The 25,663-nt window shown below is 39.1% G+C and overlaps 1 protein-coding gene across 16 annotated transcripts in view; it reads left to right on the top strand.

Annotated features, from left to right (window-relative positions):
* The window catches only part of LOC137104397 (NACHT, LRR and PYD domains-containing protein 12-like), a 61,082-nt gene that overhangs the window by 18,639 nt on the left and 16,780 nt on the right, over positions 1 to 25,663 (top strand). For 8 of the 16 annotated variants that reach the window (XM_067485504.1, XM_067485503.1, XM_067485509.1 and 5 more), the window contains 5 exons: positions 1,023 to 1,196; positions 4,500 to 4,673; positions 7,327 to 7,500; positions 10,152 to 10,325; positions 15,570 to 15,743. In XM_067485504.1, the coding sequence (XP_067341605.1) occupies positions 1,023 to 1,196; positions 4,500 to 4,673; positions 7,327 to 7,500; positions 10,152 to 10,325; positions 15,570 to 15,743 (870 nt within the window). The other 8 variants (XM_067485515.1, XM_067485518.1, XM_067485517.1 and 5 more) reach the window with 8 other exon arrangements.

Raw genomic sequence — 25,663 nt, 5'->3', positions numbered from 1 at the left:
AGTGTGTGTGTGTGTGTGGGGGTGTGGGGGTGTGTGTGTGTGTGTGGGGGTGTGTGTGTGTGGGGGTGTGTGTGGGGGTGTGTGTGGGGGTGTGTGTGGGGGTGTGTGTGGGGGTGTGTGGGGGTGTGGGTGGCATCACACTAAATCCTCCAACATGAGCAGAGATGGAAAATCGTTCAGGTTTGGTTCATTAGTTTCTAAGTTTGTCTGAGCACAAATGTAAAAACCATTTCCTCAGGTCAAATCCCTCAACACTATGTGGGACTCCAGTTACAAAGATGATTCAGGAGGAAGCTGAACTCAGTGTGGACATTTATTTTACAATTAATCATGTTTTATTGCTCATTTGGAGGATTCAAACTTTTACCTTAGATTTTGCACTTCATTGAGGACTGTCTGCCATCCAGCCCATAGTTCCTCATGTATGCAGATAAACAAATCCACTCTCTTCTGGATTCCTAGATGCACAGAAGCTGCTAATTTCCATGCAGAGTCTGAATCCCAAACAATTGACAGGTCATTGAAGTATTTGTCATGTAAATGTTGATGCAGTAAACAACTTCTCATCTTCTAATACACATGCACTCTATTGCAAACTCTATCTAACAAAGGTGTATGAGTCCATGTGCCTGTTTCTAGTGCTAGATGATGAGCTGAACCTCTGAACAAGAACCGTAATCTAACCCACTGTGTATCAGAAATAGAAGGTAAATAGTGTTCTTGTTCTCTAGTGGTTTGAAAATGACAACACCTGCTAAAATGGATGGATACCAAGCATCATGTGTTTTATCTCTCAACCACTGATAAAGGACAGTTGTAAATACTTGGTGAGCAGCATGTTCTGAATCAGTGCTGACATGAATAGGTGTATGAATGTTGTGCTGACATTTGGATGATGTCTGTAAAGGCTGAAATTCTGATGATCCACAATAACACAAGGACAAGGTCACTCTAACACCATTGATTAGGACAAATCTGATTGTTACTAATGATTTGATCCACATCTTTGATTCTTTATGCAGTTTGTGGGACTGCAGATTGTCAGAGATCAGCTGTGATTCTCTGCTCTCAGCTCTGAAGTCCAACCCCTCCCATCTGAGAGAACTGAACCTGGGTAACAACAAGCTGCAGGATTCAGCAGTGAAGCTGCTGTGTGGTTTTCTGGAGAGTCCACACTGTAAACTGGAGAATCTGAGGTCAGTTCACTGACTGATACTAATTAGATCTTTACACCACAACTGAAGTTAATTAATTACAAATCCAGTTTCCAGTAAAAGCTGGTGTAACTGTGTGAAATGTAAATACAGACAATTCAGTGGTTTGCAAATCATTTTTATATTAAATCCAACAAAGACACATATCAAATACTGAAATTGATACATTTGTTTTTTGTTTGTTTTAATATTTGCTCATCTTGAATTTGATGCCAGCAGCACATTTTTAAAAAGGGACATGTTAACCACTGTGCTGCATCAGCTGTTTTTCATCAAAAATATGTGTTTGGGTACAAACAGGACCAGCTGCTTTAATGTGGACTAGAACCAACCAGTTACCTGCAGTTATCTCTAAATGAACCTCGTAATTAAAATACTGTGGTGCTAAGATCTAAAGCACCACAATTTGAGAAAAAAATGAACAAAACACGAGGAAACGAAGAAAACGAGTTCATCAATTTAACAACACAGATGCAGCTTTTAGAAAAAGCAGGGAGCTTCAAGTTCATACAGGTGAACTGTTCCTGTCAAAATACCACATGATGATCATTATTACAGTGAGTAAAGATTCATGTTGGAATTTAAAAAGACGCTTCTCTTAAAGAATCTGAGGGACAATCAGCTGAGTGGCCTGGTGTGGGTTTGAGTGGGGAGCAGAGATTCTCACCGCTCATATGGTCTGGACACAACACAAGGACGTATAGAAATGTCCTTCAACACAGGAGCCCAGATGACCTGCACCACATGAACAGTAACAACCATCTGATTCAGACCTTGTGGACTTAGTTTCTGTGATTACAGCGTGATTTGTCCGTTGCGTCTCTAAGTGCATGGTCCAGTTGCTCTGTCCACTCTGAGTGACATAGTGAGTGAATGACAGGAAGCAGATTTAGTTGGAACAAAGCAGAAATAACAGAATAAAAAGGTTCAGTTCTAAAACACAAACATGGTCACAGCTAACAAAACCTGCAGGAAGGATTTTGTCTCTCTGTGTGTGTGTGTGTGTGTGTGTGTGTGTGTGTTAAACCTGAAAGTGGATGCACGTGATGTTACAGTGCAGAGCAGTGACTCTGCTTAAAATAAATTCGATTGATTCTAATAAAATCTTGCTAATCTAACATATGGTTGTGTGAGTGAACCCAGTGACCCCCACCTCTTATAAAATATTGAAATTATGAACAAGGAGCTGTTTTTGGAGCAGCTCTGAGCCATAACAGCCAGTTCCCTTCAAAGAGCCTTAAGTCCCATCTCTGATGGACATGCTTGCTGTTGTCTTGGCTTTGTGATGCACAAAGTTACTAGAGTCAGAGGAAGAAGAAGCTCTTTCATTGGTTCTGTGTTTAACTCATCCCCCTGGGGGAGCAGTGGGCAGTCACAGGCAACACCTGGGAGCTAGTGCTGAGTGTCCTGCTGAAGGACACACCTGGTGCATGGATTTGGATTTGAACAGGGAGACTTAAATATCACAGCTTGATGCTCTACCCACTGATCCACCAGGACGCAGTTATTTGGAAAATGACCTCATGTGTAAATTCTGTGATCATTTCTTTTGTCTATCTTAATAAAGGATCACTAAGCTTCCATGACAACTTATTTTCGAACCTCCTCAGGGGACAGTCGGTGACTTTCTGCATCACAAACGTTTGGTTCCAGTGTCCCACCCATGTTGTGGCCTGTGCTCTTTGCAGCATGTGTCTTCATTTGGTTGTGTGGTGGCTGTTGGCTTGTTTGTAAAGTTTTCTCACATTGCAGTGTTTGAGCTCTCAGGGCCACCGTACTAAAAGCTGCACTGTAAGTCACTTTAAAGCACTTTTAAATTGCAGCCTGTTGGTTTGGACAAACTAATGTCTCATAGGACAGTTTCCCACCTCCCTTCAGTCCATTTTGAATGAGCTCGAGTTCAGAGGAGACAGAGTTTCTGCATCGTGTCTCTTTACTATTGTGGACACGGAGACAAACTGTGTCCATTGACAGTGGATTTGTCCACGCAGTGACTTTCACTACAGAAACATGTGTGTTCTTGATGCAGTGGCCCCTGATTGTGTAGGATGTGTTGTTGTGTCAGCTTGAATGCTGCTGTTTGTCTTTTCCAGCCTTTTGTTGCCTCTGTTCAAACTTTTCAGAAATATGTTTCTGGCAAAAAATACTAAATGAGCAACTACAGAAAAATCAGATGTTTCAGTTTGTACTATTTCTAATCAAATAGGTTTCAAACTATTTACTTACTCTGAGGACAGACACCATGTTTTAGTTTTGTGCTGAGATTAATATGATGTGAAAGTTGTGGTGACACTAAACTACAGACAGCTTCATGTTTCTGAGGTCAAATCACATTCAAACTGTTCAGTGGTTGAAAGTAAGTTTTGAAAGTGTTGACTCTGATTGTAAAGTAGAAAAATCTGATGTAAAAATGTGAAAATGACATTTGATTGTCAGACTTAGAATTGAAGACACTTGTATAAAGCAGCAACAGAGAATCAGCTTGGAGCAAATAGAAGGAGGAGAGAAGAATCAGCAGGTTAAGAACAGGACACACAGCACTAAATAGTTGACTGAAGCTAATGAAGAAGCATCCAACTGTGTCAAGAAGCAGAGACAGTTGATCCTGTTTGAGTTGAGTGGAATAAATGTAGAGAGGAGCAGCAGAGAAAAGGAAAGAAATCCTCCAAACATTCCACAACTACTATCAAGAGCAACAGGAGATGATTGACAGCTTTACATCATATGGGAAATTGTTTCGTCCTCCATCAAACCTGTTTCTTCACTTTCACTTAATTTCAGTGAGTTGTGAGGAAAATGTTTGTTCACTGAAATTAAACCTTCAGAACTCAAACACTCATATTTTTCACTAATGTTTCTCAATAAACTAAAAAATGTTTAGTTAGTTGTGACAAATACATATTTATCACAACAATAAAATTATTTGTTTAAATTTACAATGTAACAATGATTAATGGTGTTTTTGTCTTTGTTTTTATTCATTTGATTTTTTATGATAATGAAACAATGATGTTAATTATAAAATTTAACTGTTCTAAAGTCTTTTTGACATTTATCACAGTCAGTTTGAGCAGAAATTCAATGAGTGAGGTGAGCAGCATGTTCTGAATCAGTGCTGACATGAATAGGTGTATGAATGTTGTGCTGACATTTGGATGATGTCTGTAAACGCTGAAATTATGATGATCCACAATAACACAAGGACAAAGTCACTCTAACACCATTGATTAGGACAAATCTGATTGTTACTAATGATTTGATCCACATCTTTGATTCTTTATGCAGTTTGTGGGACTGCAGATTGTCAGAGATCAGCTGTGATTCTCTGCTCTCAGCTCTGAAGTCCAACCCCTCCCATCTGAGAGAACTGAACCTGGGTAACAACAAGCTGCAGGATTCAGCAGTGAAGCTGCTGTGTGGTTTTCTGGAGAGTCCACACTGTAAACTGGAGAATCTGAGGTCAGTTCACTGACTGATACTAATTAGATCTTTACACCACAACTGAAGTTAATTAATTACAAATCCAGTTTCCAGTAAAAGCTGGTGTAACTGTGTGAAATGTAAATACAGACAATTCAGTGGTTTGCAAATCATTTTTATATTAAATCCAACAAAGACACATATCAAATACTGAAATTGATACATTTGTTTTTTGTTTGTTTTAATATTTGCTCATCTTGAATTTGATGCCAGCAGCACATTTTTAAAAAGGGACATGTTAACCACTGTGCTGCATCAGCTGTTTTTCATCAAAAATATGTGTTTGGGTACAAACAGGACCAGCTGCTTTAATGTGGACTAGAACCAACCAGTTACCTGCAGTTATCTCTAAATGAACCTCGTAATTAAAATACTGTGGTGCTAAGATCTAAAGCACCACAATTTGAGAAAAAAATGAACAAAACACGAGGAAACGAAGAAAACGAGTTCATCAATTTAACAACACAGATGCAGCTTTTAGAAAAAGCAGGGAGCTTCAAGTTCATACAGGTGAACTGTTCCTGTCAAAATACCACATGATGATCATTATTACAGTGAGTAAAGATTCATGTTGGAATTTAAAAAGACGCTTCTCTTAAAGAATCTGAGGGACAATCAGCTGAGTGGCCTGGTGTGGGTTTGAGTGGGGAGCAGAGATTCTCACCGCTCATATGGTCTGGACACAACACAAGGACGTATAGAAATGTCCTTCAACACAGGAGCCCAGATGACCTGCACCACATGAACAGTGACAACCATCTGATTCAGACCTTGTGGACTTAGTTTCTGTGATTACAGCGTGATTTGTCCGTTGCGTCTCTAAGTGCATGGTCCAGTTGCTCTGTCCACTCTGAGTGACATAGTGAGTGAATGACAGGAAGCAGATTTAGTTGGAACAAAGCAGAAATAACAGAATAAAAAGGTTCAGTTCTAAAACACAAACATGGTCACAGCTAACAAAACCTGCAGGAAGGATTTTGTCTCTCTGTGTGTGTGTGTGTGTGTGTGTGTGTGTATGCTCTTTGCAGCATGTGTCTTCATTTGGTTGTGTGGTGGCTGTTGGCTTGTTTGTAAAGTTTTCTCACATTGCAGTGTTTGAGCTCTCAGGGCCACCGTACTAAAAGCTGCACTGTAAGTCACTTTAAAGCACTTTTAAATTGCAGCCTGTTGGTTTGGACAAACTAATGTCTCATAGGACAGTTTCCCACCTCCCTTCAGTCCATTTTGAATGAGCTCGAGTTCAGAGGAGACAGAGTTTCTGCATCGTGTCTCTTTACTATTGTGGACACGGAGACAAACTGTGTCCATTGACAGTGGATTTGTCCACGCAGTGACTTTCACTACAGAAACATGTGTGTTCTTGATGCAGTGGCCCCTGATTGTGTAGGATGTGTTGTTGTGTCAGCTTGAATGCTGCTGTTTGTCTTTTCCAGCCTTTTGTTGCCTCTGTTCAAACTTTTCAGAAATATGTTTCTGGCAAAAAATACAAAATGAGCAACTACAGAACAATCAGATGTTTCAGTTTGTACTATTTCTAATCAAATAGGTTTCAAACTATTTACTTACTCTGAGGACAGACACCATGTTTTAGTTTTGTGCTGAGATTAATATGATGTGAAAGTTGTGGTGACACTAAACTACAGACAGCTTCATGTTTCTGAGGTCAAATCACATTCAAACTGTTCAGTGGTTGAAAGTAAGTTTTGAAAGTGTTGACTCTGATTGTAAAGTAGAAAAATCCGATGTAAAAATGTGAAAATGACATTTGATTGTCAGACTTAGAATTGAAGACACTTGTATAAAGCAGCAACAGAGAATCAGCTTGGAGCAAATAGAAGGAGGAGAGAAGAATCAGCAGGTTAAGAACAGGACACACAGCACTAAATAGTTGACTGAAGCTAATGAAGAAGCATCCAACTGCCAACTGTGTCAAGAAGCAGAGACAGTTGATCCTGTTTGAGTTGAGTGGAATAAATGTAGAGAGGAGCAGCAGAGAAAAGGAAAGAAATCCTCCAAACATTCCACAACTACTATCAAGAGCAACAGGAGATGATTGACAGCTTTACATCATATGGGAAATTGTTTCGTCCTCCATCAAACCTGTTTCTTCACTTTCACTTAATTTCAGTGAGTTGTGAGGAAAATGTTTGTTCACTGAAATTAAACCTTCAGAACTCAAACACTCATATTTTTCACTAATGTTTCTCAATAAACTAAAAAATGTTTAGTTAGTTGTGACAAATACATATTTATCACAACAATAAAATTATTTGTTTAAATTTACAATGTAACAATGATTAATGGTGTTTTTGTCTTTGTTTTTATTCATTTGATTTTTTATGATAATGAAACAATGATGTTAATTATAAAATTTAACTGTTCTAAAGTCTTTTTGACATTTATCACAGTCAGTTTGAGCAGAAATTCAATGAGTGAGGTGAGCAGCATGTTCTGAATCAGTGCTGACATGAATAGGTGTATGAATGTTTTGCTGACATTTGGATGATGTCTGTAAAGGCTGAAATTATGATGATCCACAATAACACAAGGACAAGGTCACTCTAACACCATTGATTAGGACAAATCTGATTGTTACTAATGATTTGATCCACATCTTTGATTCTTTATGCAGATTGTGGGACTGCAGATTGTCAGAGATCAGCTGTGATTCTCTGCTCTCAGCTCTGAAGTCCAACCCCTCCCATCTGAGAGAACTGGACCTGGGCTGGAACAAGCTGCAGGATTCAGCAGTGAAGCTGCTGTGTGGTTTTCTGGAGAGTCCACACTGTAAACTGGAGACTCTGAGGTCAGTTCACTGACTGATACTAATTAGATCTTTACACCACAACTGAAGTTAATTAATTACAAATCCAGTTTCCAGTAAAAGCTGGTGTAACTGTGTGAAATGTAAATACAGACAATTCAGTGGTTTGCAAATCATTTTTATATTAAATCCAACAAAGACACATATCAAATACTGAAATTGATACATTTGTTTTTTGTTTGTTTTAATATTTGCTCATCTTGAATTTGATGCCAGCAGCACATTTTTAAAAAGGGACATGTTAACCACTGTGCTGCATCAGCTGTTTTTCATCAAAAATATGTGTTTGGGTACAAACAGGACCAGCTGCTTTAATGTGGACTAGAACCAACCAGTTACCTGCAGTTATCTCTAAATGAACCTCGTAATTAAAATACTGTGGTGCTAAGATCTAAAGCACCACAATTTGAGAAAAAAATGAACAAAACACGAGGAAACGAAGAAAACGAGTTCATCAATTTAACAACACAGATGCAGCTTTTAGAAAAAGCAGGGAGCTTCAAGTTCATACAGGTGAACTGTTCCTGTCAAAATACCACATGATGATCATTATTACAGTGAGTAAAGATTCATGTTGGAATTTAAAAAGACGCTTCTCTTAAAGAATCTGAGGGACAATCAGCTGAGTGGCCTGGTGTGGGTTTGAGTGGGGAGCAGAGATTCTCACCGCTCATATGGTCTGGACACAACACAAGGACGTATAGAAATGTCCTTCAACACAGGAGCCCAGATGACCTGCACCACATGAACAGTAACAACCATCTGATTCAGACCTTGTGGACTTAGTTTCTGTGATTACAGCGTGATTTGTCCGTTGCGTCTCTAAGTGCATGGTCCAGTTGCTCTGTCCACTCTGAGTGACATAGTGAGTGAATGACAGGAAGCAGATTTAGTTGGAACAAAGCAGAAATAACAGAATAAAAAGGTTCAGTTCTAAAACACAAACATGGTCACAGCTAACAAAACCTGCAGGAAGGATTTTGTCTCTGTGTGTGTGTGTGTGTGTGTGTGTGTGTATGCTCTTTGCAGCATGTGTCTTCATTTGGTTGTGTGGTGGCTGTTGGCTTGTTTGTAAAGTTTTCTCACATTGCAGTGTTTGAGCTCTCAGGGCCACCGTACTAAAAGCTGCACTGTAAGTCACTTTAAAGCACTTTTAAATTGCAGCCTGTTGGTTTGGACAAACTAATGTCTCATAGGACAGTTTCCCACCTCCCTTCAGTCCATTTTGAATGAGCTCGAGTTCAGAGGAGACAGAGTTTCTGCATCGTGTCTCTTTACTATTGTGGACACGGAGACAAACTGTGTCCATTGACAGTGGATTTGTCCACGCAGTGACTTTCACTACAGAAACATGTGTGTTCTTGATGCAGTGGCCCCTGATTGTGTAGGATGTGTTGTTGTGTCAGCTTGAATGCTGCTGTTTGTCTTTTCCAGCCTTTTGTTGCCTCTGTTCAAACTTTTCAGAAATATGTTTCTGGCAAAAAATACAAAATGAGCAACTACAGAACAATCAGATGTTTCAGTTTGTACTATTTCTAATCAAATAGGTTTCAAACTATTTACTTACTCTGAGGACAGACACCATGTTTTAGTTTTGTGCTGAGATTAATATGATGTGAAAGTTGTGGTGACACTAAACTACAGACAGCTTCATGTTTCTGAGGTCAAATCACATTCAAACTGTTCAGTGGTTGAAAGTAAGTTTTGAAAGTGTTGACTCTGATTGTAAAGTAGAAAAATCTGATGTAAAAATGTGAAAATGACATTTGATTGTCAGACTTAGAATTGAAGACACTTGTATAAAGCAGCAACAGAGAATCAGCTTGGAGCAAATAGAAGGAGGAGAGAAGAATCAGCAGGTTAAGAACAGGACACACAGCACTAAATAGTTGACTGAAGCTAATGAAGAAGCATCCAACTGCCAACTGTGTCAAGAAGCAGAGACAGTTGATCCTGTTTGAGTTGAGTGGAATAAATGTAGAGAGGAGCAGCAGAGAAAAGGAAAGAAATCCTCCAAACATTCCACAACTACTATCAAGAGCAACAGGAGATGATTGACAGCTTTACATCATATGGGAAATTGTTTCGTCCTCCATCAAACCTGTTTCTTCACTTTCACTTAATTTCAGTGAGTTGTGAGGAAAATGTTTGTTCACTGAAATTAAACCTTCAGAACTCAAACACTCATATTTTTCACTAATGTTTCTCAATAAACTAAAAAATGTTTAGTTAGTTGTGACAAATACATATTTATCACAACAATAAAATTATTTGTTTAAATTTACAATGTAACAATGATTAATGGTGTTTTTGTCTTTGTTTTTATTCATTTGATTTTTTATGATAATGAAACAATGATGTTAATTATAAAATTTAACTGTTCTAAAGTCTTTTTGACATTTATCACAGTCAGTTTGAGCAGAAATTCAATGAGTGAGGTGAGCAGCATGTTCTGAATCAGTGCTGACATGAATAGGTGTATGAATGTTGTGCTGACATTTGGATGATGTCTGTAAACGCTGAAATTATGATGATCCACAATAACACAAGGACAAGGTCACTCTAACACCATTGATTAGGACAAATCTGATTGTTACTAATGATTTGATCCACATCTTTGATTCTTTATGCAGTTTGTGGGACTGCAGATTGTCAGAGATCAGCTGGGATTCTCTGTTCTCAGCTCTGAAGTCCAACCCCTCCCATCTGAGACAACTGTACCCGGGTAAAAACGAGCTGCAGGATTCAGCAGTGAAGCTGCTGTGTGGTTTTCTGGAGAGTCCACACTGTAAACTGGAGATTCTGAGGTCAGTTCACTGACTGATACTAATTAGATCTTTACACCACAACTGAAGTTAATTAATTACAAATCCAGTTTCCAGTAAAAGCTGGTGAAATGTAAAAGACAATTCAATGATTTGCAAATCATTTTTATATTAAATCCAACAAAGACACATATCAAATACTGAAATTGATACATTTGTTTTTTGTTTGTTTTAATATTTGCTCATCTTGAATTTGATGCCAGCAGCACATTTTTAAAAAGGGACATGTTAACCACTGTGCTGCATCAGCTGTTTTTCATCAAAAATATGTGTTTGGGTACAAACAGGACCAGCTGCTTTAATGTGGACTAGAACCAACCAGTTACCTGCAGTTATCTCTAAATGAACCTCGTAATTAAAATACTGTGGTGCTAAGATCTAAAGCACCACAATTTGAGAAAAAAATGAACAAAACACGAGGAAACGAAGAAAACGAGTTCATCAATTTAACAACACAGATGCAGCTTTTAGAAAAAGCAGGGAGCTTCAAGTTCATACAGGTGAACTGTTCCTGTCAAAATACCACATGATGATCATTATTACAGTGAGTAAAGATTCATGTTGGAATTTAAAAAGACGCTTCTCTTAAAGAATCTGAGGGACAATCAGCTGAGTGGCCTGGTGTGGGTTTGAGTGGGGAGCAGAGATTCTCACCGCTCATATGGTCTGGACACAACACAAGGACGTATAGAAATGTCCTTCAACACAGGAGCCCAGATGACCTGCACCACATGAACAGTGACAACCATCTGATTCAGACCTTGTGGACTTAGTTTCTGTGATTACAGCGTGATTTGTCCGTTGCGTCTCTAAGTGCATGGTCCAGTTGCTCTGTCCACTCTGAGTGACATAGTGAGTGAATGACAGGAAGCAGATTTAGTTGGAACAAAGCAGAAATAACAGAATAAAAAGGTTCAGTTCTAAAACACAAACATGGTCACAGCTAACAAAACCTGCAGGAAGGATTTTGTCTCTGTGTGTGTGTGTGTGTGTGTGTGTGTGTATGCTCTTTGCAGCATGTGTCTTCATTTGGTTGTGTGGTGGCTGTTGGCTTGTTTGTAAAGTTTTCTCACATTGCAGTGTTTGAGCTCTCAGGGCCACCGTACTAAAAGCTGCACTGTAAGTCACTTTAAAGCACTTTTAAATTGCAGCCTGTTGGTTTGGACAAACTAATGTCTCATAGGACAGTTTCCCACCTCCCTTCAGTCCATTTTGAATGAGCTCGAGTTCAGAGGAGACAGAGTTTCTGCATCGTGTCTCTTTACTATTGTGGACACGGAGACAAACTGTGTCCATTGACAGTGGATTTGTCCACGCAGTGACTTTCACTACAGAAACATGTGTGTTCTTGATGCAGTGGCCCCTGATTGTGTAGGATGTGTTGTTGTGTCAGCTTGAATGCTGCTGTTTGTCTTTTCCAGCCTTTTGTTGCCTCTGTTCAAACTTTTCAGAAATATGTTTCTGGCAAAAAATACAAAATGAGCAACTACAGAACAATCAGATGTTTCAGTTTGTACTATTTCTAATCAAATAGGTTTCAAACTATTTACTTACTCTGAGGACAGACACCATGTTTTAGTTTTGTGCTGAGATTAATATGATGTGAAAGTTGTGGTGACACTAAACTACAGACAGCTTCATGTTTCTGAGGTCAAATCACATTCAAACTGTTCAGTGGTTGAAAGTAAGTTTTGAAAGTGTTGACTCTGATTGTAAAGTAGAAAAATCCGATGTAAAAATGTGAAAATGACATTTGATTGTCAGACTTAGAATTGAAGACACTTGTATAAAGCAGCAACAGAGAATCAGCTTGGAGCAAATAGAAGGAGGAGAGAAGAATCAGCAGGTTAAGAACAGGACACACAGCACTAAATAGTTGACTGAAGCTAATGAAGAAGCATCCAACTGCCAACTGTGTCAAGAAGCAGAGACAGTTGATCCTGTTTGAGTTGAGTGGAATAAATGTAGAGAGGAGCAGCAGAGAAAAGGAAAGAAATCCTCCAAACATTCCACAACTACTATCAAGTGCAACAGGAGATGATTAACAGCTTTACATCATATGGGAAATTGTTTCGTCCTCCATCAAACCTGTTTCTGCACTTTCACTTAATTTCAGTGAGTTGTGAGGAAAATGTTTGTTCACTGAAATTAAACCTTCAGAACTCAAACACTCATATTTTTCACTAATGTTTCTCAATAAACTAAACATTTTTAGTTTTCTTTTCTTCAGTGCCACTGTCTCTAAGCCGAACAACATCGCTGGTCTCACCACCATCTTGAACACCTTTCCTTTCATTCTCGCTGATACTCTTTTATCACACAACACACCTGACACTTTTCTCCACCCGTTCCAACCTGCCTGCACTCGCCTCTTCACCTCTTTTCCACACTCACCGTTGCTCTGAACCGTTGACCCTAAGTACTTAAAGTCCTGCACCTTCTTCACCTCTGCTCCCTGTAACCTCACCATTCCACCTGGGTCCCTCTCATTGACAGACATGTATTCTGTCTTGCTGCGGCTAAGCTTCATTCCTCTGTTTTCCAGAGCAGACCTCCACCTCTCTAGATTTTCCTCCACCTGCTCCCTGCTCTCACTACAAATAACAATGTCATCTGCAAACATCATAGTCCAGGGAGATTCTTGTCTAACCTCATCTGTCAGTCTGTCCATCACCAGAGCAAACAAGAAGGGGCTCAAAGCCGATCCTTGATGCAGACCCACCTCCACCTTGAACTCCTCTGTCACACCTACAGCACGTCACATACTTCTCTGCCGCTCCAGACGTCCTCATACAATACCACAGCTCCTCTCTCTGCACCCTGTCATACGCTTTTTCTAAATCTACGAAGACACAATGCAACTCCCTCTGACCTTCTCTGTACTTCTCCATCAGCATCCTCAAAGCAAATACTGCATCTGTTGTTCTCTTTCTAGGCATGAAACCATATTGCTGCTCACAAATGTTCACCTCTGCCCTTAGCCGAGCTTCCACTACTCTTTCCCACAACTTCATTGTGTGACTCATCAGCTTTATTCCTCTGTAGTTGCCACAGCTCTGCACATCTCCCTTGTTCTTAAAAATTGGTACCAGTACACTTTTCCTCCAGTCCTCAGCATCCTCTCACTCTCCAAGATCTTGTTAAACAAACTAGTCAAAAACTCTACTGCCACCTCTCCTAGACACTTCCATACCTCCACAGGTTTGTCATCAGGACCAACTGCCTTTCCACTCTTCATTTTCTTCAACGCCCTCCTCACTTCACTCTTACTAATCTTTGCTACTTCCTGCTCCACAACAGTCACCTCTTCTACTCTTCGTTCCCTTTCATTTTCCTCGTTCATCAACTCTTCAAAGTTCTCCTTCCATCTTCCCATCACACTCCTGGCACCTGTCAATACATTTCCATCCTTATCTTTAATCACACTAACCTGCTGCACATCCTTTCTATCTCTATCTCTTTGTCTGGCCAACCTGTACAAATCCACCTCTCCCTCTTTAGTGTCCAACCTAGCATACAAGTCCTCATATGCTCTTTGTTTGGCCTTTGCCACCTCTATCTTCACCTTACGCTGTATCTCCCTGTACCTCTGTCTACTCTCTTCAGTCCTCTCAGTGTCCCACTTCTTCTTAGCTAACCTCTTTCTCTGTATACACTCCTGAACTTCCTCGTTCCACCACCAAGTCTACTTGTCCACTTTCTTCTTTCCCAGTGACACACCGAGTACCCTCCTACCTGTCTCCCTGATCACATTAGCTATAGTGGTCGAGTCATCTGGAAGCACCTCCAAATCACCCAGAGTCTGTCTCAGCTCCTCCCTGAAAACTACACGACATTCTTCCTTTTTCAACTTCCACCACTTCGTCCTCTGCTCTGCCTTTGTCCTCTTCATCTTCCTCACCACCAGCATCATTTTACACACCACCATCCTGTGTTGTCTCGCTACACTCTACACCCTACCCATACTTTACAGTCACTGATCTCTTTCAAATTACAACGTCTACACAAGATGTCGTCCACCTGAGTGCTTCTACCTCCACTCTTGTACTACAGCTATTTCCATCCTCTTTGCAAAGTCAACCACCATCTGACCTTCTGTGTTCCTGTCCTGAACACCAAACCTGCCCATAACAGTCTCATCACCTCTGTTCCCTTCACCTACATGCCCATTGAAATCTGCACCAATGACAATTCTCTCACCTCTGGGGATGCTCTGCATCACTTCATCTAACTCACTCCAGAATTTCTCCTTCTCTTCTAACTCACATCCTACCTGTGGGGCATAACCACTCACAACATTGAACATCACCCCTTCAACTTCCAGCTTCAAACTCATCAACCTGTCTGATACTCTTTTCACCTCTAGAACATTCCTCACAAAATCCTCTTTCAATATAACTCCTACTCCATTTCTCTTCCTATCTGACCCATGGTAGAACAACTTGAACCCTGCTCCTAAGCTTCTAGCCTTGCTACCTTTCCACCTGGTCTCCTGGACACACAGTATGTCCACCTTCCTTCTCTGCATCATGTCGATCAACTCCCTAGCCTTCCTTGTCATAGTACCAACATTCAAAGTCCCTACTGTCAGTCCTACATTCTTCCTGTTCTCTCTCTGCCTACGAACACACCTTCCTCCTCTTCTTCTTCGTCTTCGACCAACAGTAGTCCAATTTCCACCGGTACCCTGTAGGTCAACAGCACCGGTGGCGGTCGTTGTTAACCCGGGCCCCGACCAATCCGGTATGGAAGTCTTTGTCACGATTCGCATGTTTGATTTGGCATGTGTTTTACGTCGGATGCCCTTCCTGCCACAACCCTCTGCATTTATCCAGACTTGGGACTGGCACAAGAAGACACTGGCTTGTGCCCCCTTGCGGTTGCATTATAATATTTCAAAGTGCATTGTTTATCATTTATTATTGTTTCATAGATGAGAATTTTCTTGTTAAATGAGTTGGAAAATGTTTAAAAAACCAAACTGTTTTTTTTTTTTCCATGTTTCAGTCCATGAAGTGAAAATTGTTTTAATTTCACATTTCTGCTGAACATTTTCCAAAGTTTACATGAAATCATCTGTAATTTGGGATTCAAATTGTTTTTTTTCTGAATATTTTAGTAGTAAAATAGTTTTTTGTTTTGCTCATTTTAGAGAAAACACCATTGATTAGGACATTTCTGATTGATTACTAATGATTTGATCAACATCTTTGATTCTTTATTCAGATTGCAGAGCTGCAGGTTTTCAGAGATCAGCTGTGATTCTCTGGTCTCAGCTCTGAAGTCCAACCCCTCCCATCTGAGAGAACTGGACCTCAGTGAAAACAACTTGCAGGATTCAGGAGTGAAGCTGCTGTGTGGTTTTCTGGAGAGTCCACACTGTAGACTGGAGACTCTGAGGTCAGACTCCATGTTTTATTTATGTACTGAGATTAATATGATGTGAAAGTTGTGGTGACACTAAACTACAGACAGCTTCATGTTTCTGAGGTCAAATCACATTCAATATGTGGTTGAAAATAAGTTTTGAAAGTGTTGACTCTGGTTGTAAAGTAGAAAAATCTGATGTAAAAATGTGAAAATGACATTTGATTGTCAGACTTAGAATTGAAGACACTTATAAAGCAGCAAAAGAGAATCAGCTTGGAGCAAATAGAAGGAGGAGAGAAGAATCAGCAGGTTAAGAACAGGACACACAGCACTAAATAGTTGACTGAAGCTAATGAAGAAGCATCCAACTGCCAACTGTGTCAAGAAGCAGAGACAGTTGATCCTGTTTGATTTGAGTGGAATAAATGTAGAGAGGAGCAGCAGAGAAAAGGAAAGAAATCCTCCAAACATTCCACAACTACTATCAAGTGCAACAGGAGATGATTGACAGCTTTACATCATATGGGAAATAGTTTCGTCCTCCATCAAACCTGTTTCTTCACTTTCACTTAATTTCAGTGAGTTGTGAGGAAAATGTTTGTTCACTGAAATTAAACCTTCAGAACTCAAACACTCATATTTTTCACTAATGTTTCTCAATAAACTTTAAAAGCTGTTTAGTTAGTTGTGACAAATACATATTTATCACAACATAAAATTATTTGTTTACATTTACAATGTAACAATGATTAATGGTGTTTTTGTCTTTGTTTTTATTCATTTGATCTTTTATGATAATAAAACAATGATGTTAATTATAAAATTTAACTGTTCTAAAGTCTTTTTGACATTTATCACAGTCAGTTTGAGCAGAAATTCAATGAGTGAGGTGAGCAGCATGTTCTGAATCAGTGCTGACATGAATAGGTGTATGAATGTTCAGATGTAAGAAACAATCTGTATGAAACAATCAGATGTTTCAGTTTGTTCTATTTCTAATCAAATAGTTTTCAAAATATTTCCAAATCATTTCTTTTTCTTTACATTTTACAGTGTCACAACTTTTCTGGAAAAGGTGTTTGTGCATTTTAAAGTTTAATCTTTCTTGTTTTATCATCAGACCAACTGTGCAGAAGATAAATGATGAATCTCAATGTTCACTTCCCGAATAAAACACAGGATAAGAATAAATAAAATAGTATCACACTATCAGTATAAAATAAAGGGTTTGAAATTTAAACACAATATAATATTTCAAAGTGCATTGTTTATTATTTATTATCGTTTCATAGATGAGAATTTTCTTGTTAAATGAGTTGGAAAATGTTTAAAAAACCAAACTGTTTTTTTTTCCATGTTTCAGTCCATGAAGTGCAAGTTGTTTTTATTTCACATTTCTGCTGAACATTTTCCAAAGTTTACATGAAATCATCTGTAATTTGGGATTCAAATAGTTTTTTTCTGAATATTTTAGTAGTAAAATAGTTTTTTGTTTTGCTCATTTTAGAGAAAACACCATTGATTAGGACATTTCTGATTGATTACTAATGATTTGATCAACATCTTTGATTCTTTATTCAGATTGAGGAGCTGCAGTTTGTCAGAGATCAGCTGTGATTCTCTGGGCTCAGCTCTAAAGTCCAACCCCTCCCATCTGAGAGACCTGGACCTGAGAGACAATGATCTGCAGGATTCAGCAGTGAAGCTTCTTTCTGATCTTGTGAAGAGTCCACACTGTAAACTGGAGGCTCTGAGGTCAGTAGAGGGTTGGAGTCAGTCCATGCTGCTTTCAGCAGTATTGTACTAAACCCAGTTAGTATCAAAGCAAAGATCCAGTTTTTCCTGTAAAGCTCCAACCTTCTCAGTGAAGCTGTGAGAGGAGAATGGGGACATACTTCAGGATTGGACAGAGAGACACAGACAGACAGAAGCTTGTTGTGATCATGTGTTTGAGTTGATGTGAAGACGACTGTTGTTGTTGTCTTCATGTGGACAGGAAATAAAGCTGGATTCCAGCTGACAGCCTCACAACATGTATAGAGACAGTGGTCCTCACATGGTTACATTTAGTAACCATGTGGTCTTTGTACAGACCAGAACCTCTGCTGACTGACAGATGATGAAGTGATTCTCTGGAAACATCATTGATCTCCTCTGTTCTCTCTCATTCTCTCTACAGGTGAAAGTGATGATCTGTCTGTGTCCTGATGATCCAGATGTTGCAGCAGCAGCAGCATGTTGTGTGCAGAGAGGCTCTGACTGGACCATGTTACTGGGAGGTAGAGTGGAGAGGAGAGCTTCATCCAGCAGTGACTGACAGAGGATCAGCAGTGGATCTGGATCTGCTCTGCTGCTGCTCTGTCCTTCTACACAGTCTCTGCAGACACACTGAGACTCCTCCACTCGTTGTTACGTTATGTTATGTCTCCTACAGTTTCTTTCTTCTTTTTGGCATTTTTCAAATGAAGCTTTAGTCATGTTCATATATACTTGATCTATTTCTACATTGACTTTAGTCAATTTTAATACTTCATCAGATGTGAGAGATGCTTTATTTCTTAATATGTTTAAATCTTGTAACATTTCAGCTTTTTCAATATTCTCCAGTCTTTTTTCTTCAATGTATTTGATGGTTAATTCCCTTTATAACTTTATATTGGAACAATTCCCATTTTTGGATGTTATTCATTTCATTCTCTTTGAATATTTTATCAGCTGTTTCTTCTATCAATTTATAAAAGATTTCATCTTTTAGTAGATCAGCACTTTTTTTGCTTCGGGTTAGTAAAGGTGACACTTATCATTCTGGGATCAGAAAAAGGGGCAGAACTATGTGTTGTTTCAGAGACAAATGACAGTATTGAAGATGATAAAAGCCACAGGTCAATTCTAGATTGTAATGAACCATTTGTGTTGCTCCATGTAAATTCCTTTTAGTAGGGATGTAGAAAGCACCAGGTATCAGTAACATTTAGTTGTTCACATAAGTGTAATATCATCTTAAGTCTTGATTGACAGGATTTTCTTCCTGGTATTCAGTCTGTTTCATTATCAACTACGTCATTAAAAAATATATATATATATATATTATTATTGTGTCCATAAATATGACATATCACAAATCTGCAGTTTGTCTTTAAAACCAAAATGATCCATCTGCCATCCTGACTTAAAAAGGATTCTACTACTGAGTTGTTTGAAGCATGGCTTAAATAAACCTGATCTCCCTGTTGACTTCTTCAAAATGTACCATCTTCATCACATGAATGATTTAAAAAAGATCTAATCTGCATTGGAGCATCTGCAGAATAGAAACATAAACTTCCTTTTAGTGATATTTCTGCCTCTAACATTAAGAGATATTCAGTTGAGTTTGCAGAATCTCTTGCCAACTGTTGCCATATTAAGTGAAGAAAAAATAACAAGAGAACAAATTGAAATTTAAAATGTCTGAAAAAGGAACCAAAGGAACAAGAAAAGAGTCAATTCAACTCAATTCAACTTTATTTATATAGCGCCAATTCACAACAGTCTTAACCTCTTAACCTCTTTTAGGAATTCATACATACTCAGAAGAAAAGCAGCACCATGAAAATGTTCATTTATCTTGGGCCATGACAGTCATAGTATTAATAATGTTAGTTTGCGTTTTCTTTCACCAACCAATGATCTTGTTGAGGCTTTAAGCAGCAAATCTCACACCTTCAGTAAAGACAGCTGGACCATCATCATCTTCTTTCCTTCTCAACTAAGGACCACAGTTTGTTCCTACAGTCCTTCTCAGAGCACGTCAGGTCCTTAGTCATACGAAGGTTCCTCTTTTTCCTGATGTCAGCATTGAGAAACCTTCCACCTGAAACCTGGATATTTTATCTTTTGATCTTATTCAACCAAATTGTTGTAAATAATTTCGAAACACAAAACATAAGAATCATTTTAGCACAGAATAATGCTCAGATTCATTTTGCATGTTAATCTTTACTTTCAGTAATAACAACTTGGTAAATCTGTGACATTCTACTGATCAGTTTTTGCAGATATGCAGTAGTGATTTCCTCACAGAGGTTCTGTACTAGGTTGGTCCTGAAATCTTCGCTCCAGCTTCTTCCAAACCAACTCGATGAGGTTCAGACCTGGTGATTGAGCTGTGCCAAACAAACACAGAGAGGTTTCCAGCAGCTATTTTCTTCTCCAGATAATTCTTATGCAACCAGGAAGAAGGCTTGCAGTCATTGTCTTGCTCATCATGTTTCCACCTCCATACTTCACTGGTGGTGTTGGGCAGCCATCTATCATCTTCTCATGAGCTCTGCAGATGACATGTTTTTCACTTGGATCCAAACACCTCAAACATCTGTGAGTACTTGTGTTCTTGGGCAGATGCACACATGGACCTTCCACTGGATCTTCTGTCCTGATTGGATCCAGTTGCACCATGTGCAACAAACACCTTTGAATTTCTTGGCTCTGTCTCATAGAGAATAACCTTCGTTTATAGAATAGACTGACTGACATTCTTCTTCTGACAATCACATTTTATTTATGTTTAGCTGAAACTCAGTTGGTAGCAGTTGACCACAAACACAAGGTCAGTGTTTCAATTCCCGGTCGTCCTGCTAAACACTGCTACTTATTATTATTCTGTTTAAATATGCTAAATGAAATGTTGTTCATCTTTTAAACACATTACATTGAATAAAACCAACAAAAGATAATAAAAATACAAGTGTGTGTTAACACATTTAAACAGGTGAAAATTAAGACTTTTTAAGACCATATGAAATGAATGTTTGTTTTCAGTTTGGCACAGCACAAGTGGGTGGTGAATTGCTACTCTGTATTAACAGAGCACCTGGCTCTGAAGCAGGGATGAACTGTTAGAAAAACAATCTGCTGGTGGTCTTTCATGTTTGATGCTTCCTGTTCTGCATGTGTGAGCTGGAATTCTTGTGGTGCACGAACCAAACATTTCAGACCAATCCAATCTGAATTTAAGAGCTTTGAAGGACCTGCAGCCGCCCTGGTAAATTCAGATTTCTGTTCAGCTTTCTGTTACAGCCTCCACCCTGTGGATTGATGGAGTATTACAGTGGAAGTTGATGTTGCATGTGAAAGGTTTCCTCTCTGAAGTCCTGGTTATTACTAACATTAGAAACTGTTCCTCTGATTAGAACAGAACAATGATTGTAACAAACAAATGGCTCAATTCTGTTCAACTAAACTCCATGACCCCAGCTGCTGAATACCTCAGCTCAGTGTTTAGAGTGAAGAGTCAGACATGAGGTTAAAACAATAACTGATCAAAAATCTAATCAACCATTAAAGAAGCAGCAGTTTACTCTGAAATGGGACTGAAATTATGAAATTCAAATTAAACATAAAACAGAAATAAACTAGAAGAAACTGGACAAAATAAACTAAAACGTCAAGTCTATTTCCTGAACTGTTTGGGTTAGAATAAGGTTAAAGGATTAAACATGTCAACAGCACAACAGCTCATACTGTGACCTGTTTGACAAAGACAAGAAAACCAAATCTAATGGTTTCTAAATGTGAATCCTCAGGTTAACTTGAAAGGTCCAAATGGTTGAACAATATTTACTCAACCATTCCTCAGTCACAAACTGGCATCTGGTAACTGTGTCCAAGTCCAAGCTCAACTTTCAAAGCCAGAACAAATTACCAACACACCTGTAGTTCAAACTTTCCAACACTTGTTCCTCCGTTGGTCTGTAAACAGCCGATGCAGCCTCACAGTTCTACTGTTGTCAACGGATGAAAAACGAGTCCAAGAAACCACAACGATGATATGAAAACTAAACAAATACCCTGTTCATTGTAGGAGCATCAATCAATCAATCAGGATCCATGCAGGGGTGGTGGGAAGAGAATCAAATGTTCACTGACTGTAATGTTGAGAGATTTAAGAGACAATAACAAAGGACAAAATCTGAACATCATCATCATTATTATTAAAAACATTTAAACTTTTTCTCACATTGAAACAATTAAATGTTGAACAAATGAAAATTTTTTTAAGTTTGAACAAAGATTGAATTAAAGCAAGGTGAGAATGGAAATGTTGAAAGTGTCTATATTTATGTTGGTGTATGTATTTCTAAAGGTCTGTACATGTAGATATACATACAGGAAGAATCAGCACACAGTGGGTTTTCTTTTTGACTTTTATTGATATTACTGGAAATAATTCCTGATTGACAGGAATCAAGTACTTTCACCCAAATACTATATGTAACTCCAGTTTTGTTGTACTTTCCATTTCCCTCAACTAGAATCCAGAGATAAATATTGTACTTTTTTCTCTGCTACATTTATCTGACAGCTTTACTTTGCAGATGCAGATTCTCTGTCCAAAATAGAACCATATTTAGACATTTGGTTAAGCCTCCTCGCACTACATGTACAGCCCTTAGATTTGGAATAGAAAACATGCATTGTGGTAAAAAAAACAGGGTATAATAGCTTTTGACATGTTATGTAGGAAATATGTCAAAGCAAAAGTTTTTTCATAAGGACCTTCTCCTACCACATGCACAACCTTCAGATTTCTGATACGTAGCACACAACATGGCCCAGTGACCTGTTAACCCTGTTTTTAGACAATAGCTATGTAATAAAGACATAGATCTGATCTAGAAAGGTCACTTTGGAGATTTAACACAATTTTGTTTTCTAGATATTTCAGATCAACTTTATACTTATCCACTGAGTCCACTCAGTACGTGCACGTGTCCTATTTTGTGGATAGAAACATGCAACATGTACTGATAAGGTCTTAGAGATTCTTATTCCAAAGCATCCTCAAATTTTGTCTGACACACATCTGGGCCTCCTCCTGCTGCATGTACAACATCTAGATTTTAATGAAGAGTGTGTCACATGACATTTGATTATAGGATTGACTCTTTCTCAGTTTAGCCTGTTTTCATTTGCTAATATATCCTAGATTTAGAACACATCCAAATGTAGAGGTTGTGCATGCAGCGGGAGGAGGCCCAGATGTTCCTCCAAGGTGTTGGACGCTTCAAACACAGATCGTGGGGTAAAGAAAACACTACGTGATCAACAGTTTTGTCTGTAATGAACAACAAGTCTGGTGGAGATGAGTTTTCTCCATTCAAATGTATTGAAGATGAACTTCGCCAAATGTCTGAATATCCAACGATAAACTGTCTGCACCATCTGCATGTGCTCGGTCCACAACTCCGAACATGGCGGAACTAAACGCAGCAGACAAACACGGTCCACTTCATCCACGGACCATCCGCCATTTTCTCCTTTTCACTAACGCTCCAAACTTTGATGACTTTGCTTTGGTCCTTTTGGCGGCCTTCCGGCGCTCCGGGTCCTGGTTCTTCCTCCTCCTCGTGTTGACGTCCTGGTGATTAGTTTCTTGATCTGGTCCTGATTGATGAAACCCCCACAGCCCTCCATTAAATCTCACCTGATGTCACAGAGTCTCGCGGTAACTTCTTCTTCTTTTGTTTATTGGCGGTTGTCAAACAAGAATTGGTGCATTACCGCCTCCAGCTGGTGAGGAGTGTGGATCAGGACTAATTCATAGCATTATTCTCTAATACAAACAAAGGAACAACTCATATTTTCTCTATCAAACTAATTAATGTCTTTAATTTATTTCACATTTCTGAAAGTAAATCGTGACGTGTCCCACGGTCTCTTCTTGTCCACAATAGTCACATTTCCCTGTGTTGTTCTTTCCTGTTCTGAACAATATCCTATTCAGTCTGGTTTGTCCCAATCTGAGTCTTCATATGACTGTTTCATCTGTCCTGATTGTCCCTGTACATCTCATGTCTCCTACTTTCCTTTGAATTCTATAGAACCATGTTCCTTTTCTTTCCCATTTAGTTCATTAACATCCGGACTAGTCAGTCAGCTTGGGATCTGCCCCTAGTGGAATGAAACAATTACAAGACGACCACGTGACATGGTCACATTGATGCAGCCGTGTTTTGAAACGGAAGTGTCGTAAATGTTTTGCAGCATCATCACGACCCCTCAGATCTGTTGTTTGCATCCTGTCTGTCCTGGTTGTGCTGCTGGCTTCTCTGTTTCTAACCCTTTACAAAAACTATGGTGATGCGTCAGTGACATGTTTTCAAAGTTTTAATCAGGTTTAGGCAGGTTTTAAGTGATAGAGTTCTAGTACGAAACAGCTATAGTTCTCTCATCTTTGAAATGAGTTTCTAATCTTATGACGTCATCGAGTCAAACTGGGGATGTAAACACAATATTTAGTATAAGTACTGATCTGTGATGGAAGTGAAATGGTCACTTTAATATTCTGACTCTGTCTTGTTCGTGTTCAGCAACATCACAGTGAGTTGATTTGTTCCTTGGTCTGTTTAGTTGTAACAGGACACTGAAAGTACTACAAGATACTACATTGATTAGTTAGTAAGCAAATGTTTGATTCAGATCTTAAAATATTCAAACATTTTCTACATTTTTTAGGTTGTTGGAGGTTGTTAATATTTTAATGTGTTGGTTTGAAGGTCTCCTCAGTTTTTATATTGTTGATAATAACATCAGACCCAGAATAAGACGAGATATGTGATCCAGAATCCATCAGCACTGGTCCAGAGTGTTGTAGTGTTTTTTCAGTGAGCTGTAGCTGCAGGAACATGAGTGTGTGTCAGACAGCAACAACAAGACACACACAGCAGTGAACATGATGATGTCTGAGATGGGATTTAAACACTTCAGCTGCTAGTTAGTAGCTTTGGACAACAGGTGGAGCTGCTGCATCCACAATGAGCTGAGACTCCAACAGACGACAGTGTGTTTCTGTCTCATCTGCACTCGGACACACACACACAGAGACAAGCTGGGTTCACACCTGTCACATGGACACAAGTACCTGTGTGAAGACATGTGAATGAATGTGTGTGAGGGCTGTTAGATGTGTTGTGAGTCACTAAGTGACAGTTTGGACGTCCTGCTCCCACTGACTGTGCTGCTTGTTACTGGACATGGGACAGATTCTGGTGTCTTCACTGTCTTGCCTTAATAAACTTTACACCTCTGGGAGCTGACGTGTTGCTTTTTCTCAGTTGGATTCTGTGCAGTAGTGTGGACACACACCCAGTGTGCTCATTAAAATCCTCTTTATGGAAACGTTACTTATTTCTCTGAATGTTCAAACTTTTGTCCATCTCTAGGACTTTCTATTTGAAAGGACATAGAGAGTCCACTGGCAGTGTTGGATGGATCCTGGTCTTCTCTCCTGTACTGGAGGTGTAAGACAGCCTGATAGTGTAACAACACAAACACAGACTTTGCTGAAATATGGAACAAATAATATCTCTGCAGACTGTCACATACAGCATCACAAACCAAACATTTAGACGTTAGGATTTGTGTGTTTTTTCATCTTCCATCTATTGTGATGACAAATTATCTTCTGTCTCATAAAGGGACAAAAACAAAAGTGTGCTGGAAACAATGAAACACTGGAGTAATATTATATCAGTATGAAAGACATTTCACTCTTGTCAGTGTTAACATGATGTAAACGTCCATGTTTAAAGTAAAGACACAGGTTGATACAAACGTTGGACGGTGTTTGTCCAGGACCCATCAGCAGATGCTGTAAGACGGTGACTGACTGTGATAATTCTAATGAATAATGTGTTTAAGCGCTCTGACAGTAAGCAAATCATCATTTGTCTTTAAGACAGTGAAGAAACTGTCAAAAAAACTGATTTTATTTCACTTTTAGCCTCATTTCATTCATCAAGGCCATGAGACTGCACAGTCGTTGTGGATCCCTGTACTCGCAGCTGCTGGTCTGCGACGTCCTGGCTCACTGATTCTGTCTGACAGTCCGACAGGGCAGGTAGTACAAGTGAAGTACACGGTGAAGATATTTTGGTAAAATACTAATCTGAGTATTTGATCCATTTGAG

Source organism: Channa argus, chromosome 19 (genome assembly GCF_033026475.1).
Source record: "Channa argus isolate prfri chromosome 19, Channa argus male v1.0, whole genome shotgun sequence".
Taxonomy (NCBI): domain Eukaryota; kingdom Metazoa; phylum Chordata; class Actinopteri; order Anabantiformes; family Channidae; genus Channa; species Channa argus.
Note: the sequence above shows the minus strand (reverse complement) of the source record. Positions and strands in the feature narration are given on the sequence as shown.